Source organism: Callionymus lyra, chromosome 7 (assembly GCF_982586985.1).
Source record: "Callionymus lyra chromosome 7, fCalLyr1.hap1.1, whole genome shotgun sequence".
Taxonomy (NCBI): Eukaryota; Metazoa; Chordata; class Actinopteri; order Syngnathiformes; family Callionymidae; genus Callionymus; species Callionymus lyra.
The window spans coordinates 9606468-9624516 of record NC_141824.1 but is presented as its reverse complement, the minus strand read 5'-3'; the positions used below and the strand labels follow the sequence as shown (position 1 = coordinate 9624516).

At 36.8% G+C, this 18049-nt stretch overlaps 2 protein-coding genes across 2 annotated transcripts; one reads left to right on the top strand and one right to left on the bottom strand.

The window, feature by feature from the left end:
• Window positions 1-1665: 1665 nt before the first annotated feature.
• On the bottom strand, window positions 1666-9013 carry LOC148075000 (uncharacterized). Its single transcript, XM_087795812.1, has 5 exons — window positions 8618-9013; window positions 7154-7190; window positions 5742-5798; window positions 5456-5680; window positions 1666-3288 (listed from the first exon to the last, which is right to left on the bottom strand). Exons 1-5 carry the CDS (start codon window positions 8897-8899, stop codon window positions 2762-2764), a joined length of 1128 nt encoding a protein of 375 aa, XP_087651938.1. The 5' UTR covers window positions 8900-9013; the 3' UTR covers window positions 1666-2761.
• Window positions 9014-10611: 1598 nt separating this feature from the next.
• thpo (thrombopoietin) lies at window positions 10612-14505 on the top strand. The gene is made up of 5 exons (XM_087795766.1): window positions 10612-11217; window positions 12058-12197; window positions 12259-12345; window positions 13180-13344; window positions 13410-14505. Exons 1-5 carry the CDS (start codon window positions 11205-11207, stop codon window positions 13578-13580), a joined length of 576 nt encoding a protein of 191 aa, XP_087651892.1. The 5' UTR covers window positions 10612-11204; the 3' UTR covers window positions 13581-14505.
• The last annotated feature ends 3544 nt before the right edge of the window (window positions 14506-18049 follow it).

The window sequence follows — 18049 nt, the reverse complement described above, 5'->3', positions numbered from 1 at the left end:
AAAAGGCAAAGTAACTTTTTAAAATAAAAATAAATTACAATTTCTTTTTTTTTTTTTTCATTTAATTATTTAGGATAAATCCTGTCAATCATCATTTCTCCTGATCATACATGGAGATCTTAAATGATGAGAAATGAACCAATAAAAATAAAATAAATTATATCCAGATATAACCTAAAGATAAATAAAATTCATCATATTGTTTGAATTCTTATGATTATTTTATACTTAAAGTAAACATGTCATTTAGTAACTGTACTTGCTTTTAATATATTTTTTCAATAACAAAAAGTCGTAAAATAAATAACAAATGTTAATAAAAAAGTTTGATTTTTGCACCATTTTCATATTTCACTGTTGAAACTCCACTTGTATTAACAGACATGATTAAAAATAAATCAACAAAGACCCTCATTCGTGTCAGGACCCCCGTCCCACCAGACGTCCAGCGACTCAGCACGTGACTCATGTCGTTGGGTTTCAAAACACTTTCTTCTTTTCCTCTCCAGCGTCAACACGACACAGTCACGTCGACGAGTGTCTCAGAGGCGGCGGTCGATGATGACTCACCGGTTATTGCAACGTTCAGAACCACAACTTCACATGAGCTCTGGGAACCAAATTCTACTCTTACTTTTTCACCCTCTGAGGGTTGAGAGAGTATCTTTAAACGTCTCCGTCACCTCAGGCAGCTCATTTCAAGAAAAACACTTTGGTTTGGAATTGTCTAAAAGTTGAAAGCTGTGTTGACGTGTGCTGGGATACACAGAGACGACACAATCCACATCAGAAGTTTTGATTGACCCTCCAGAGAAACCCTTGCAACTAGACAAGCACAGGGGTAGAGCATACCTCCTCCAAGGAGATTGTTTCAAAAGAATTTGTGAAAAGAACTTTGATTATTCAAGAATTGTTTTGGCTCATTGGAAAAAAAACGCCCTCAGCTATAGTCACTTAGGAAAAATAAAGACTTTGGAAATCTGTGGCCCAGGGACCACATGTGGCCCTCTGACTGCAACTATGTGGCCCTAACAGAGACAGAGTAAAATAATAATCCAAAATATAAATATTTCTGCTTCATAAATAGACTTTTGACTAAGAATGTTATTTATTTTTTATTTAACACTGCCATGGTTAAGTTATTTGTCTAAGAAATAAAAACTTCTACTTCTAATACTACTACTACTACAAGTACTATACTACTACAACTACTACTACTACTACTACTATACTACTACAAGTTCTTTACTACCAATATAGTACTAAAACTACTACTATACCACTACAACTACTACTATACTACTAACTACTAGTAGAAGTACTATACTACTACTACTACTACAAGTACTATACTACTACTACTACAACTACTAATTCTTTTTTTTCTCAGTCAACTTGTTCTTTTATTTTCATCTACAAATATTTTAACATGGTTTTAAATCATACATCATATTTCAATTTAAATATTTTTCATTGTTTATAAAAATCAAAATACTAGAAAAAAATATATGTAAAAAAATTGTTATCATTTTCAACACTATAACAATTTCAAATGTATACAAACAAACATCACAAGGAAGTTGATTATTTAAAATAAGTTAAGGATTGTATTTTGTTTTCTCACGTGAATCTTATTTTGGTGTTTGTTGTTTTTATCACGTTTGCTAGTTCTGCTAGAACACGAACAAGTCAACGACAACTCCTTCAAGACATTCCTGGATCCAGATGGAACTTTGGAAACACCTTCCAAAAACTAAACCACCTGTTCTAGTGAGATCGATAACAGCAAAAAAAAAAACATAACCTCCTTGGCAGAGGTAATAATTAACTCTATAGATCCCAAAAATCAAAGATACCTGGAATATGTGGACGTCGTTTTTCTCCTTCAAAGGTTGATACGATTGTAGAGCATGGACCGGGCGAACCTTAAATATTGAAAACATAACGTTCTTCTGTGCATTGGTCGGCTTGAATAAAAGGTCCCTGGGTTGTGGGTCTCAGAGAGAAAAGGGGGTCACAACCTCAGGGTTCTACAGTAGTGCGTCACAGCTCAGCTCTTTTCCCCAAACAACTCTCAGATGGTCTCAAAGACAGTTGATCTATTTAGAGATTTTTTTTTTTTTCTGGCATGAAAGCCCCAAAGAATCCCTTTAGCTCAGCTCATTTCTTTTTTACCGGTTCATCACCTGCTGTTTTTTATTCATGCATGCTGTTTTCTCTTTTCCCCCCCTCTCTCGGTCCCTGCCCCCCTTTTGAAGTCTCGGGGAGCCCTGTGGTTTTCAAAGGGGTCAGGAAAGGGCAGCCTCTACTGTCCTATCGTGGGATCAACGTGTGTCACCACCTGTCCTCGCCGCTCAACACCGGCGGTGTCACTGTACTCGCACCTCGGCACGTCACCTCCTGCCGCTCCGACATTGTTACCCCCTTTTTTTCAAAACCACAGCGCAGGAGAGCGGCGACGGTGTGGGACCCCCCGATGTCCCGACAACCATCCACGTGAACGAATCAAGGGGGGAGTCCTGCTGGCGAAAAAAAAAAAAAAAAAATCTCCACCCTTTCCTCACACTTCACATTATAGACGTGGCATTCTAGGGTCTAATCCTGAAGCCGCGGGGGTCGTTTGGTCGAGGGACAGCGCCGTGTCCTGGGGAGAAAGTCAATCACGGATCCGGGGGTCACGCGGAGAGCAGAGAAGGGGCGACCAAAAGTCTGTCGAGATGAGAAATTTGCCTTTCAAATGGCTTTTAAAAAAAAAATCGCATCAGAAGGAGTTTTTTTGACACAAAAGGACGTTTCTTTTGACGATTTCATTGGACCCGTGGACCACTGAGACCTTCCCTACGAGGTCTGGGAGAAAGGTGGATGGTGGGTCCGGGTCTGGAACCGCCAGCTCCTCGAACTTCCGGATCAACTTCCGGACCGACCGGAGAGGAATCCCCCTCCTCGGCTTCCCGGCGGGACCACCACCACGGTAGGAAGAGTCCCTGCAGACGAAGACGTGGAGAGGAGGCGGGAGGGAGGTCCGGAGACGAAGCCGGCCCCGGCCCACCGCCAGCATGGGGAGGACCCCGGCGGGGTCGAAGCGGGTCGGGACGGTGAGCAGCCGCTCCTGGGTGAGGGCGTCGTGGAAGCTGATGGCTCCGCCGGTGACGTTGAGGAACACGCCGACGGTTCTGATCTGAGGTGGGACGGTGTGGACCGGTTCTTTGGCGCCGTCGTAGAGGGCCGTGAAGGACGCTTCCCGGCGCTCCAGACACCAGTGCTCGGAACCGTCCGGTGAGCTCACACCTGAGGGGAACACAACTGAAAGATTACCTTCTTAAATCTGACCTTGATCCGGTCTTCGTTTACAGTTCTTTCAATGTAGATCTGAATCTCTAGTGAAGTCACTTCGTAGTTCAAATGTTTCCAGGTCAAGGGTCAAACTAACTAATTCATGACCAATACGACAACTGCCTATAATCTCCCCTGATTGGGTCATGAACGGGCAGGACCAGGAAGTACATGATTAGCTTCTCAGTCAAGCTTGTTTTTCCGAGCAAAATGTTTTTTGCGAACCCGTTAGCATTAGCATTAGCACCTCTGAGCCAAGAATTATTTATTTCTTGCTATGACAGGAAGTTTCATGATTTCATGCTGTTCAGAGAATCGGTTTGTTTTGCCCCTGAATTGAATTGCGTTTCCTCTTAAATCATCCGATCTCATCCTGTCCTTCACACTAGTTTCAGTAAATTAGTTTTTAAACATCTTAATCCACCAAATAATAACCAGCGATCAAACGGTTTCAAGCTGTCGAAACAAGATGTTTTTTGAGATTGGAACGGAAAATATATATTTTTTTTATTATCTTTTTTGATCACTAAACAAAATATTTACCTGATACCCTAGTTTATGTATCGCTAATACTACTTAATAGTTTATATATCTTATTGTGATTATTTATGTGAGCATGATGTATGTCATGTGATCATTTATTGACGTAATGTAAGCATTGTTTGTGAAATTTGCACTTCATTGGTGTCATGTGATTATTTATAGGTGTGTCATGTGATAATGTATTAGTGCCATGTGATCATTAATGGGTGTCATGTAAATAAGTAAGTAATTTATATTTATTGAGTGCTTTTCAAGGACAGGGTCACAAAGCGCAAGAGTTCCAGAAAAATCAAGGAAAAGCCTGCAAGAATAAAAATGTCTTAAGATGTTTCTTGAAGGGTGTCATGTGATTATGTATTCATGTCATGTGATTATGTATACATGTCATCTGATAATCTATGGGTGTCATCTGATAATTTATGGGTTTCACATGATAATGCATGTGTATCATGTGATCATTTATTTGTGTCATGTGATCATTTATGGGTGTCATTTGATCATTTATGTTCGTATATTATCATTTATGGGTGTCATTTGATAATTTATGTTCGTATATTATCATTTATGGGTCTCATGTGATCATTTATGGTTACATTTTATCATTTATATGTGTCATTTGATCATGTATGTGTGTCATGTGATCATTTATTTGTGTCATGTGATCATTTATGGGTGTCATTTGATAATTTATGTTCGCATATTATCATTTATGGGTCTCATGTGATCATTTATGGTTACATTTTATCATTTATATGTGTCATTTGATCATGTATGTGTGTCATGTGATCATTTATTTGTGTCATGTGATCATTTATGGTTCTCATGTGATCATTTATGGTCACATATTATCATTTATATGTGTCATGTGATCATTTATGTTTGCATGTGATCATTTTTGGGTGTCATGTGAGTAGTATATTTATCAAATACATGATCTTTAAAGTCATTTAGAATTTTCAGCGTTTTTTTTTTAGTTATAGTGTTGAAAAAATGACTTTGAATATAAAATATATGTATATTTATTTGTTATCAGGTGAAGCAAAACAATAATACAATACATTTAATTTAAAAGGATAGAACAAGGTAATGATTTCATTAAATTATTCTCATTCATTTATAAACTTAATATAACATGTTGGTTTAAAAAACCTTGAAAAACATGGATTTACATTTCTATTTATTCATTTTGAACAACAATCTTCTTATCTTGATAAAGTTAGTTCTAACAGTTAAACTACTGTTATTGTGAGCAGTTTATTTTCAAATACATGATCTTTAAAGTCATGTTTGCTTCTCTGGAGTATTCATGTTGTTCCTGTGTTAATACATTTCTTTCCTTCAGAATAGTTTTTAATTTTAGTTTTCCAAATCTTCTTGTTAAACGTCAGCGTCCTCATGTTTCCACCGATGAATGTTTTCAAAGTGACGGTGAAGAAGTAAACGAAGAAGTAAAACAAACAAATACACTGTCATGAAGTTCTTCTGGCGAGAGGAAGAAAACTGTCTTATTATGAGCGACTGGGACTAATAAGCACTTTGGCTTCAACTCAACCCAAACATAACGTCAAAGAGCTCTGACCCAGTCTGTAGACGGAGCTGTTGTAGACGTCCACCTCCCAGTAGTACTGGCCCCGTTTGAGGACCACGTCGCCCCGGACCGTCGGCGGCGTGAGGTCAGAGGTCAAAGCTCCTCTCTGCCCAGACGGTTCTGGAGAAAACTCCTCTTTGCACTGGACTGTCATGTTGACGCCGCAGAGACGCAGGGACGAGTGTGCGGTCGACGGGTCCAAAGCAAAACCCAGACCTGGACCAGATGAATACAGATGAGTTTTAAATAAATATTTTAGAGACGCTCTAATCCTCACCCAAGACAGATCTTTCCATGTCCTCCTCGAGAAGCTCCACTGCGCCCTCGAGTGGCGCTAGAAGATAATTTAGAAAACACTTAAAAGTATATTTTAATTCGTATAAAAAAACGTGGATCGTGCTATGAAACCGGTGTTTTCTGAGTCAGGACAATTTAAATTAGCTTTTAATAATTAAAAAATGTATTAAAGTGAATAAATTAACGTGTTTTGAACTGTATAATGCTGGTTTTAAAGTAAATATTAATCTAGTCATTTTATCAAAGGACATTTTCTCAATTCTGTAAAATCTCACAGATCCATTTTTTTCCTGAAAATCAATTAATTTTTTGTATTTTTTAAGCAGATTTGAATATGATTTTCAAAAAGAAAAATGCATAAATCTTATATAATTATTACAGATTATATCCGTCATTTTAAATTACCAACATAACATGGTATATAACATAAGTTTAATGAAGATACGGTTTCTATCGGTGACATCAGAGACAACAGATCATCCAAACCTTCGCAAGGAGCCAAGGTCTTAAGCAGATGAGTTCCCACACAATGTCAAGAATTTCTTTTTTTCGTAGCTAGCGAGCGTCTGTTAATCTTAACTACTCTGTTAACCATAATATAAACTGCTAATTAAAGTAATAAATCTAACTGAATGTTATACTCGAGATACTTTTGGATACAATAAAACTTCTAATTCTTCCAACAGTTGGAAAATCTTAGTTTTCCCAGGAGAAATTTCAGTAAAAAAGGTTAAACATTCACACACATTCGATTAAATATTAAGTACACATGTTAAAAATAATTCAATAACCAGAACAACACGATACAGAAGGACTTCCAGTTGGCTAAGGGCTAACCTAGCTAGCATAGTAGTAATAACCATTTTAGACAAAATAAAAATAAAAGATTCTATTAGTAGAGATGGTTTCCTGAGGTGGAAAACCACTTTTAAATGTTTCTAACATAATGTGAATGTCACGTTCCTCGCCAAAATAAAACTCACTCAGAAACAAGGGGTTATTTTTGGTGAAATCTAAGATTATCATTATATTTCTTTTATTAAGTCCATTAAAAACACCACATTGTAGAGAAAATGAAAACCATTGGCATTTACTTTTATTTTTATTGAGTCATTGAGAAACTCTAAACGCTCCGAAAACGTTCCAGAAAGAAACAATAAAAGCATAATGAGGTTTATTTAAATGTCAGCGGAGGAAAGCATGTACTGGAAAAGTCAAATCAATTGAAAAGTGTTCTCTGAACTGCTGCCGTATGAAGGGGTGAACGAGCCAAATGTGGGTTAAAGATCCGCCTCTATTGACGATTTGTCAAAATACAAAAGTAGAAATGGAGCTAATTTGTAGAACACACTCAATTGAAGTTAATAAACTAGTAATAATTCCTGTACTTACATTGTCCATCTTCCTCAGAAGCCTTTTGTCTGCTGCCCTGTAAGAAAAATATATGAAAATGTAACATAACTGTGATAATAATTTTATTTTTATTTGTTAACTAGTGAAGCAAAAATAACTTAATAAAAAACATTTATTTTCATTAATTTATTATAATTGAATTTAATTAAGTTTGATTAATCTATCAATCAATTTTTATTTTTACTTTATGTATTATTAATACTGCATAATGCTGTATTTATGTGTGTCTTGTGACATTTTTTTATGTGATCAGTATGTATTTGATATGATCATTAATTCATGTAACGTGAGCAATTATTTGTGAAATTTGTGTGTCATGTGATAATTAATTGGTGTCATGTTATCACATACAGGTGTCATGTGATTATTTCTTGGTGCTATGTGATCATTTATGATTGTCATGTGATAATTTATGGGTGTCATGTTATCATTTATGGGTGTCATATGATCATTTATTGTTGTTATGTTATCACTTATGGGTGTCATGTGATCATCTTGGTCTCTTGATATCATTAATGGGTGTTTTGTGATTATTCATGGGTGTCATGTGATCATTTATGGGGTCATCTTATCATTGATGGGTGTCATGTGAAACTCTATAGGTGTCATGTGATCATTTATGGGGGTCATCTTATCATTTATGGGTATCATGTGATCATTTATGGGTGTCATGTGATAATTAATAGGTGTCATGTGATCATTTATGGGGGTCATCTTATCATTTATGGGTGTCATGTGAAACTCTATAGGTGTCATGTGATAATTAATAGCTGTCATGTGATCATTTATGGGGGTCATCTTATCATTTATGGTTATCATGTGAAACTATATAGGTGTCATGTGATCATTTATGAGTGTCATGTGAAACGCGTTAGGTGTCATGTGATCATTTATGGGGGCCATCTTATCATTTATGGGTGTCATGTGGAACTCTATAGGTGTCATGTGATCATTTATGGAGGTCATGTGATCATTTTGGTGTCATGTTCTAATTAATTGGTGTTTTGTGATAATTCATGTGTGTCATTTTATAATAAATGGGTGCCATGGGACCATTTATGGGTGTCATCCTATCATTCAGGGGTTTCATGTGATAGTCTATAGGTGTCATGTGATCTTTTTGGTGTCATGTTATAATGAATGGGTGTTTTGTGATAATTAATGGGTATCATGTGATAATGAATGGTTGCCATGAGATCATTGGTGGGGATAATGTTATGCTTTATGGGCGTCATGTGATCATTTACGGGTGTCATGTGGTACCTTATGGCTGTCATTATTTATGGGCATAAATGTCGGTTGGAAAACTTTTTAACAGAATGAATTACGTTTCTATTTAGTCATGTTGAAAACAATCAGTCATTGCAATGTTTTACTATTATTATTGTCAATATGTTAAAGACCTGAAACTTTATTTAAAAACAAGTATCGACAGCCTCTGACCTGCTCATGTCGGCTCCTGTCGTCTGGATGAGAAGCTCCGACAGGTGAGGACGTGAGCGTCGGACGTCTGGGGAGACAGGAGGCGGCAGACGAGCGCTCCAGGCACGGCAGCTCCACGGCTCGTGGGCAGCGAGGGCACATGACGGCGCAGACGGTCGGACCCGACCCTGTCGCCCCCCCACCCACAATACACTCAACACACATGGAGTGTGAGCACGGCAGGATCCGAACATCTCCTCGTCCACCGCATGCACACGTGGAGTGATGCTGCAGGGGGTCCATGACCCGGAGGAGACTCGACTCAAATCTTCTCTGGAAAGTAGATCAAAAAAACAAATAGAAGACGTTACTCTTGTGAGATCTTTAAAAGAGCGAACGGCACGATAAACATTTCTGGGTGAGGCGGAGCAGAGAGGGAGGCGCTTCTCAAAATAAGGGTACTTGAAGCAGGGGGTTGCCATGGTAACCGAGCATCCGGTAAGGACGCACAACAGCAAAGAGCCCTTGAACACGTGCGCACAAGTAAGCGTGTGAGATGAATAGAGCTGAGCTACAGGGTGAGAAGAAGATTCGTAAACACAAAGGAGGACAGATGATGCCTGAGGAAGATTCATGACGGCTCTAGATGGGAAGTGAAGAAGTGAAGATTTATTTAAAACTAGCTGAAATACCAGCTGTTGTCCAGACATAATAAATACATATGAAAAAAAACAAATTAGCAAAAACACTCTGAGGAGAGCAGAGAGTAAGTTCAGGTGCATTATGGGTCATGTGATAGGAGCTGAAATAATGGAAATGATCCTTAACACACTTTAACAGACTGGCTTTTTTGTGATGTCGCCCCTGGGTTCATCCACAGGCTTTTACTCTCTTTGTTTGTAGTGTTTTATCATTTTATTTAATACTATTTTCCTTCAGTGGAACATGTTTTATCTTGTTTTACTACTGTGCTGTTTTAATGTATTGAGTCGTTTTTAACTGAAGTTGTTTTCTTTTACGTAAAGCACTTGGTAACTATTGTTAAAAAAAAGTGCTATATAAACAAATTATTATGATTATTATTTAATATGTTTAAAATATGACAAAATAAAATTTAAAATGATGATATTGAATTCAGAAAGTGTATTTTTTTAATTTATTGAATTAGAATCAGTAACACTATGTGTAAGCAGTGTTTTAAGATTTTTTTAATTCAATTTTAAAAATAATTATAATAAATTCAACTTTTCTAAATTTTGTAAAATTATTAACTTCAACTATTTCATTAAATAAAAGTAACCTTTCAATATGGAAATATTTAATTCAACAATTTAATTAAATTCAACATTTTAATATAGAACTTATTAAATTCAATAATTTAATTTGAAAAAAGAAAATCCACCTTTAAATATAGAAATTATTGACTTAAAATATGTAGTTAAAACAAATTCAATTTTTTAAATATAGAAATGATTTAATTAAAATATTTAATAAAAACAAATGAAACCTTTCAATAAAAAAATATTTAATCAAACTATGAATACAAATAAAATAAACCTTATTAAATAGAAAATATTGAATTAAAATACATATTTTCGTAAATTAAATGCTTAAAATCAAATTGTAAACCAATTAATACACATGTTGAGCCTTTTAAATATGGTAAACATTTTATAAAAATTGTTTTTTATTTCAGCCCCTTACAATTTAAAAATGGAAAATAAATTCTGGAAATCCTAGTCACTTAGTATGTAACATTATATTTAATTTAAAATTGGAAATGTTTGATTTTGTATGGAGTTTTCTTCTCCAACACTCGGTTGAAACAAATTTGAAGAATGTTTCAGGAGTTTATAAGACGTACAGACCCTTCATTTTATATATAAGGATGATTAAACACACCACAATTATATCAGTAAGAAAATACACTAAAAACACACAAAAATAATCATTTTAATATAGGAGTATTTTTTCGGGGTGCATAGTAGTGGGTGAATATTCTCTGCTGGGTTTACTTTGAGAACTCAGGTTTCCTCCCACAGTCCAAAAACGGAGGTTGATCGAGACACTCAAAATTTTCTGTAAGTGTGTGTACGAATGGTTGTGTGTCTGTTCTGCGACAGGCTGGCGACCTGTTCAGGGTGTGACCTGCCTCTCTCCTGAAGTAGCTGGGATAGGCTCCTCCGAGGATCAAAAGTATACATTCATTAACTTATTTATTACTTGTTTAGTGATTTTTTTTGTTTGTTTACTCTTAAAATCCAAGTTAAATGTCTCATAAAAGAAAGTGTCATTAGGGTGTAATAACCCAGTTAAAATGGCTCCGGCACGTACTCCACTGGTTCTATTGACATTCCAGATCCTGTGTCGATCATTAACTCTGGGCTTCATCAAATATCAGTCGCTCGCTCGAGCAGGTTTTTCGTGAGCGACTGGATTACACGACTAGGCGAGAGGCTTTTATTTCCCCAGGACCTCACGACAGCCTCTTGTTGGATTCATCTTCAACCGTGGATGGACTGAAAGTGGATTTATATGACGCAACGAGGAGGCAGGATGGAGGCGAACAGACCCCAGCTGAGTCCACGCATGCTCCCCGGAGAGGCTTATGGCTTATAGCAGTGAGTAACTACACACTCGTGTTTCATGCATGTTCACTCTGTTCTATAGAGAAAATATCAGTGTCAAAATCCAACACTGGTCGTTTGCTACGCAGCTAAAGCAGTCTTGACGTAACGTGGTCCTTCAATAGTATCCAAGAGGCCCTTGTGATGTCAAAACTATAAAAGAAATATATTATTTCTAACTGAGAATTTGTATTTAATCATGACTAGTCCAACTGTAAGTATAACATGTTAAAGTTGTTTCCATTTTTGTTGACCAAGTTGTTTTACGTGACACTATATACATATATTTATTTATGTATATATCGTGATCTGACACAGAATATCAGTTAAATAATCATTTTTAAAATGATATAACAAATAACTGTTTGTGTTAAAATAAGACGTACAAAAAGAACCATATGAGTTATAATTAGAACTCATTGTAAAAAAAACAACTCTAAAAATGTTTCCGTAAATAATACATTTGACATGTATTACCTCCAATGCGTCGTTGTCTGTCTGTCTCTCTGTACTGGCTGGTTGGAAAAATAACTCAAAAACGGAAGGGAATGCTAATAATGGGACAAAGAACAGCTCAATACGTTGAATAGTGCTATGAAGTTCCATCTGGATTCAGAAAACTTTTGAAGAATCCTCATCAGTTTATTGGGTTCTAATCTCATCGTCCAAAACCAAGTAATATTTGGCTAAAAAGACCGTATATTTGACTTTGTACAACTAACTAACCACAGTAATACTTTCATTCTTTCATACATATGGGATTAAGACCATCCTTTGGTTGGTGGCTTTTACAAAAAAGTATATAAAGTTTCCTGTCGTGTATCTTCAATGTAGCAGGACGGCTGTTGCTGTTGCTGAATGGCGTGTTTCTCTTCCACCTCCCTGAATTCCATGCCCGGCCGACCGACTTTTGGTGCAATTATCCCGTCAGAAAGAAGATGGAGGAGAGGACAGAGGAACTGAGCAAAGATTTGGTGAGAAAACCATCAACTGTCTATTGTGTTCCAGTGTAACTTTCTGTTGTTGGTGTTGTAGGGTAGTTGCACCGGATCAGACACACTCCCGTCACCAATACTTATGCCAAGAGTTTCGATTCTTGCAGGAGAATGGACAAATAAAACTGTGAGTAATAGATCAAACACAGCTGTGAGCCCATACCCACGTTCAAGATGTCAAGCCTATTCCGTGGTCAAGGTTTCATGACTACGCAAATGGGATCACAAATCCAATGCCTGCCTGCCTACCAACCAACATACCTACCTATCTGCCTACCTACCTGCCTGCCCGCCTGCCTACCTACCTATCTACCAACCAACCTACCTACCTACCTTCCTGTCTGCCTGTCTGCCTGTCTGCCTGTCTGCCTGCCTGCCTGCCTACCTACCTACCAATCTACCTGCCTGCCTGCCTACCAACCAACATACCTACCTTCCTACCTGCCTGCCTGCCTGCCAGCCTGCCTGCCTTCCTGCCTACCTACCAACCAACCTACCTACCTACCTGCCTGTCTGCCTACCAACCTACCTACCAACCAACCAACCTAACTGTCTACCTGCCTGCCTGCCTGCCTTCCTGCCTACCTACCAACCAACCTACCTACCTACCTGCCTGTCTGCCTACCAACCTACCTACCTACCAACCAACCAACTTACCTGTTTGCCTGCCTGCCTGCCTGCCTACCTACCTACCAACCTACATGCCTGTCTGCTTACCAACCTACCTACCAACCAACCAACCTATCTACGTACCCACCTACCTACCCACGGTCCAACCTACCTACCTACCCATCTACCTACCTGCCTGCCTACCAGCCTGCCTGCCTGCTTGCCTGCCTGCATGCCTGCCTGCCTGCCTGCCTGCCTGTCTGCTTGCCAGCCAACCAACCTAACTACCTATTACCTACCTACATACCTACCTACCTACCTACCTACCTAACAATTATATTTGTGTGTCCAGCTCCATCAAAAACACGGAGACGTGTTGGGTTCCCTGCTGGCTTTCCAGGATGGACTCGAAGGAGGACGGAATCACAGCCTGCTGCCATGTCAGAGTCACGTGTTGACAAAGCTAAGGCATCACGTCACCACACACCTGCTCATCGTCCAGCAAGTTCAGATGGAGGTACAAGTCACATGGTCTTCTATCTTGTTGCTGAGTGTCAGCTCACCTGGCTGTGTTGTTATCAGGGCGACACAGAAGCACTTCCCGAAGCTTCAACAACGGAAATCCAAAGTAGCTTGAACTCTGTGCTGGGTCAGTACCTGCGGCTACTCAGGGGGAAGATGGAGCGTCTCGCGGTGGACCTCAGAGAAACTATCTGCAGCCACACGGGGGTCACTGAAGCCCCTTCAAATTGACCCTGGACGTCTGAGGAGAAGAAGATTTGGTCAGTTCTTTTAACTGGATATTCACTTTAAAACCCACGGACAAGGGGTTAACAATGAGCTGAGAGACTTTCCGAAGACCATCAGAATACAAAGGGGCACCAAGATAAACATCACCATGAAGTCCATGTATGGACCTTCCTGTCAGGATGTTACGGTAAGTTACCAAATGTTGGACTTTGCCACGAGAGGGTTATTTCCACATGTCCATGTTTCGTTCTTGTTACACTAAATGAGGATTATAACCATTCCGTTTTTAATATGCTGAATTTATCGACTTGTCTATACTACTAAGTTTTTAAAACATTTTAACAAATGAAAATGAATGGAATTTAATTTTTAATTTTTAATTTCATCTTTGCACTTTAAAAAAAATAAATCATTTTATACATTTTTTTTCCACCTTTTGTTATTTATTCGCATAAGCACAGCCTCATTTTAATAGATAGTGTAGATAACGAATATAATTAAAAAATAAATTCAATATGATCATTTAATCTTTATTTCAGTTTTTTAAATACTATACGGATCATTTTAATAAATTACAAATAAGAAAATTCACGTTATTCCTTGAAATGATTTATTTCCCCCAACAATAGATGCGTTCAAGTTGAATTTGTTATACAGAGTTTTAACAATAAAATGTGAGTTAATCTGTGGATTCAACATTGTTCAACATTTTCATGATGTAAAATCCTTTCCTGCACTTTCTCTGTCGATCTTGTATGAAAATGATGTTCATTCCTGGTAAACTCATGGACAGAATACAGCAAGTGAATGTAACTATATGACGTTTGGAGTCTGAGACCAAGGGACAAATATTTGGTGTTTCTGTATCTATATTTATTTATTTTATCTACGGGTACGTGTTTGTGGATTGATAGAATCAGTCAATGCATTATTGAAAAGTAACATTGGTAAATGGACAATAAACCTTTTGTCAAAAAGAGTTTGGGTATTAATGTTGATTTAAAGACACTTTTTTGTTTGAATACGGAATATTTTATTCAGTTTTCTCTACTTAACATTACATCTCATCCACCAACTGTGTTTGTTTTAACTAGAGACGCAAATACCGATTATAAATATCGAATTTTAGAGAAAAAAAAGGAAACGCTACGGTGTAATGTTTAAGTCTTACCTCTAGATGGAAGCATGGACCCTGACACAATGTTGTTAGGCTGAAAAAAGTCACTTTATAAATAAAATGCACATTTTCATTACTATTGAAGAGCTTGTTTACTTACTTCGAGTATATATTCATGATATATATATATATATATACGTATATATAATGTTAATTGATCCCTCAGGGGGTCTCCTTCAGAAAATAGTTTTTCCAGCTCACAGCAACAGATGTAGATTCATGAAACAAGAATAAGAACAAATGAAAAAGTGCAATAAAAAGAAAGTGCAAGATGACACGATTTAAATCTAAAGAACAAAGATCAAAGAAAAATAACAAAGACAAAGAATACAAAGATTAACATGGAATAGAATCATCTTTTCACTTCACTTCTGCCCCCAAACTCAGAATTAAACAATCTAATATCACGAGGAATGAATGAGTCCCTGAGTCTATTTGTGTTGCATCATGGGAGGAGCGTGCGTGCTCCATCTGCTTCTCTGCTCACCGATGACAGTGTTCAGAGGATGATGTCATCATCCATGATGGACAGTAGTTTGTCGAGTGATGAAAAATGATAAGAAACAATGAAATGAATGTAAATGAAATAAGGTAATTTCTATTTAATTTAATTAAATATTATACAGTATAGATATTACATCTATTCTTATTTTATTTGTATTTATTTTTATGAAAAATTGCTGTATTTGCTGTGGCTAATTGGAAAAAAAAAACAATTTCCCGAAGGATACCTCCTGAGGGATCAATAAAGTTCTACCTACCTACCATATTTTTTTCCATAATGTAACAATAATTTTATTCCGATTGTATACTGTAGCTAAATAAAGGTATTTAATTAAATTACGTTTGAAAAGTTCTTATGTTAGTTTGTGTTCATTCTTTGGCTGCTAAAAATGTGTCAAAAGAATTAAAAAGGATCTAAACTATTCATTTCAATATTGCGAAGCGCCAAAATATATATTATAATGTAACTGTAACTATAAATCTACACCTTTTTGTTAAACCTAGCACATTATTTATACCATGTCTAGAAGTACAGCCCCTAAAAAAAACACTTTATATTTATTTTTTCACCGAAATCTAATGGTTTGAAAAAAAAAAGAAGATTATTTCTTAACTGGCTCGTATTATTATTGCATCCATCTCAAACAATTACGAAAAATAAGTGATTCATTAAACAAGAAGTTTCAGTGAAAAATCCTGACCCGGGTATAAAAATCCAGGATAAACATTAGTAATTATCATCTCATTCAGCTGCACAGTCGAGGATGTCGTTAAAGAAAACTGGATTTTCGTTAAATCACCTCCTCCATTAGAAAAATGAATACAGTCTTAATAATGCTACGATCAGGTCTTTACGACGTCAGCAGGAGGTCGAGAGTTTGAGAGCGAATTACTGATTGATTTCACGAGCAGTTAATCCATATCCGTCTCCACTGAAGTCATAAAACGTGAAATGGTTTGTGTCGGTTTGGCAAAGTGTATGCAAACTGCTCGGCTTTATCGTACACTCGGCTGTTTGTAACAGCGTCACACACTTTCCTTTTTAGTGTCGCTGCAAACAACTGAAGAAGGTTTTTTTTATTATTATTATTATTTACAAAATCATTACCATGACCTTAAGAGGACAGAAGACTATTTTTGGCAGCAGGTCTCAAGGATAATTGAGGGCAGCGAAGAGTAAATGATGAACTGAACTGTAATTCATGGATGGATAATAACTGTTAAAATAAACCTTATAGAGTTTGTGTTTCACTCATTTTCAAAGGTTTATTTTTGGAGTAAACTTGACTAAACCGAGTGTCTTGACACGTCAAGAGTCACAGACTAATGTGACTTCAGAGAAAAATACCATCTTTTTTCGCGACAAAAGACAGACGGTAGTAATCAATAAAATTATAATATTATCAATATGGTGATGTGGTACACATAAAAGATCTTTAGAGCTAAACTAAAACAAGAAAAATGACACCATCACAAACTATATTTAATATTTTGTTTGATTATTGAATAAATAAAACCACTTATGAGGTTAAATAATTGGATTTTTATTGTGTTCAACGACACATTTTTTGTTTTTGGCTCATGGGGAAATAAAAAGTGAGCAGAAAGTTATGTTTTTCTATTGAATATCAGCAGTAATAGTAGAGATACAACCGAGATACAACCACTTCTTAACAGGGTAACCTTCGAGATTACAGATTCCATTACATTCATTGAGATCCCGATTACCAACCAATAATCATTATTAACCATCATTGATCATTTGCAATGATTGGTTCTTCAAGGTCAACTAATGTGAAAACCCAACTCTTCCGACTCACATGTTTCAAGTGCTGAAGTCCAAGATGCAGTAAGTCCCTCATCATGACCATGTTTTGAACTTATTAATTTATAAAGTTGCTCTGAAATCTGGACGAGAGGTTATGAGAGCGGAGTTCATTATTACATAATAATGGCTTCACTCCTCCTCCAGCTAGCTGTAATCACACTCACTTTGTTTATACAACGAGTCCCATGGAGGTGGAGACTTTCAGGATTGATGACGATCAGGGACAAAGCTTGATTCTTCTAACCAATTACAGAGGAGTGGGCCTGGTGATGGTAAACAAGATTTAATCTCGAGAAAAACAAACTGTTTTAGTGGGCGGAGCTTAAGATCACTTTCTAATGTCAATATTTCAATGAAAAGAGAGTTTTGTACAAACACACACTGATTAAACAATAGAGTCCAACAACACAACAACACATACTTAAATCAACACATTAGTCGAGCTTTAAATCGACACCTGTAACCTCAATTTAACAACATTTTTGCACTAAAAAACGATTTCATTATCACTATCTTCCTTTTTAGAACAACTCAAAACATTTTAAAACAATACAGTCTTTACCTGAGAATTATATTTTATTTTTTAACTAAATATTTGAAAAATGTTACTCAAATGAATCAATTTGCTGTTTTGTTGTTGTTAAACAACACAATATTTAGGGACACTTGAGAAAAAAGAAGGTGATGTAGTACAGATGCCAAACCTATAGGTGTCGCTGTGCTGCTCTTGGAAAAAAGGTTCTGGGATTCGATTCAATCCTGGTCATAAGAGCGATGTTTTGAATTAGAAATGTTTTCATTTTTCCAGATAAATGGGTCTACAATGAGGTTCATAAAACAGCTGACGAGGCTTATGATAAAGTGTCTGCAGCTCAGTAGGTGGCGCTCTCAGTATTATAGTATAGAGTTATTTTGCTGTTTACTATGAAATACCAGGAGTGCCACAATTATGTAACAATAAAG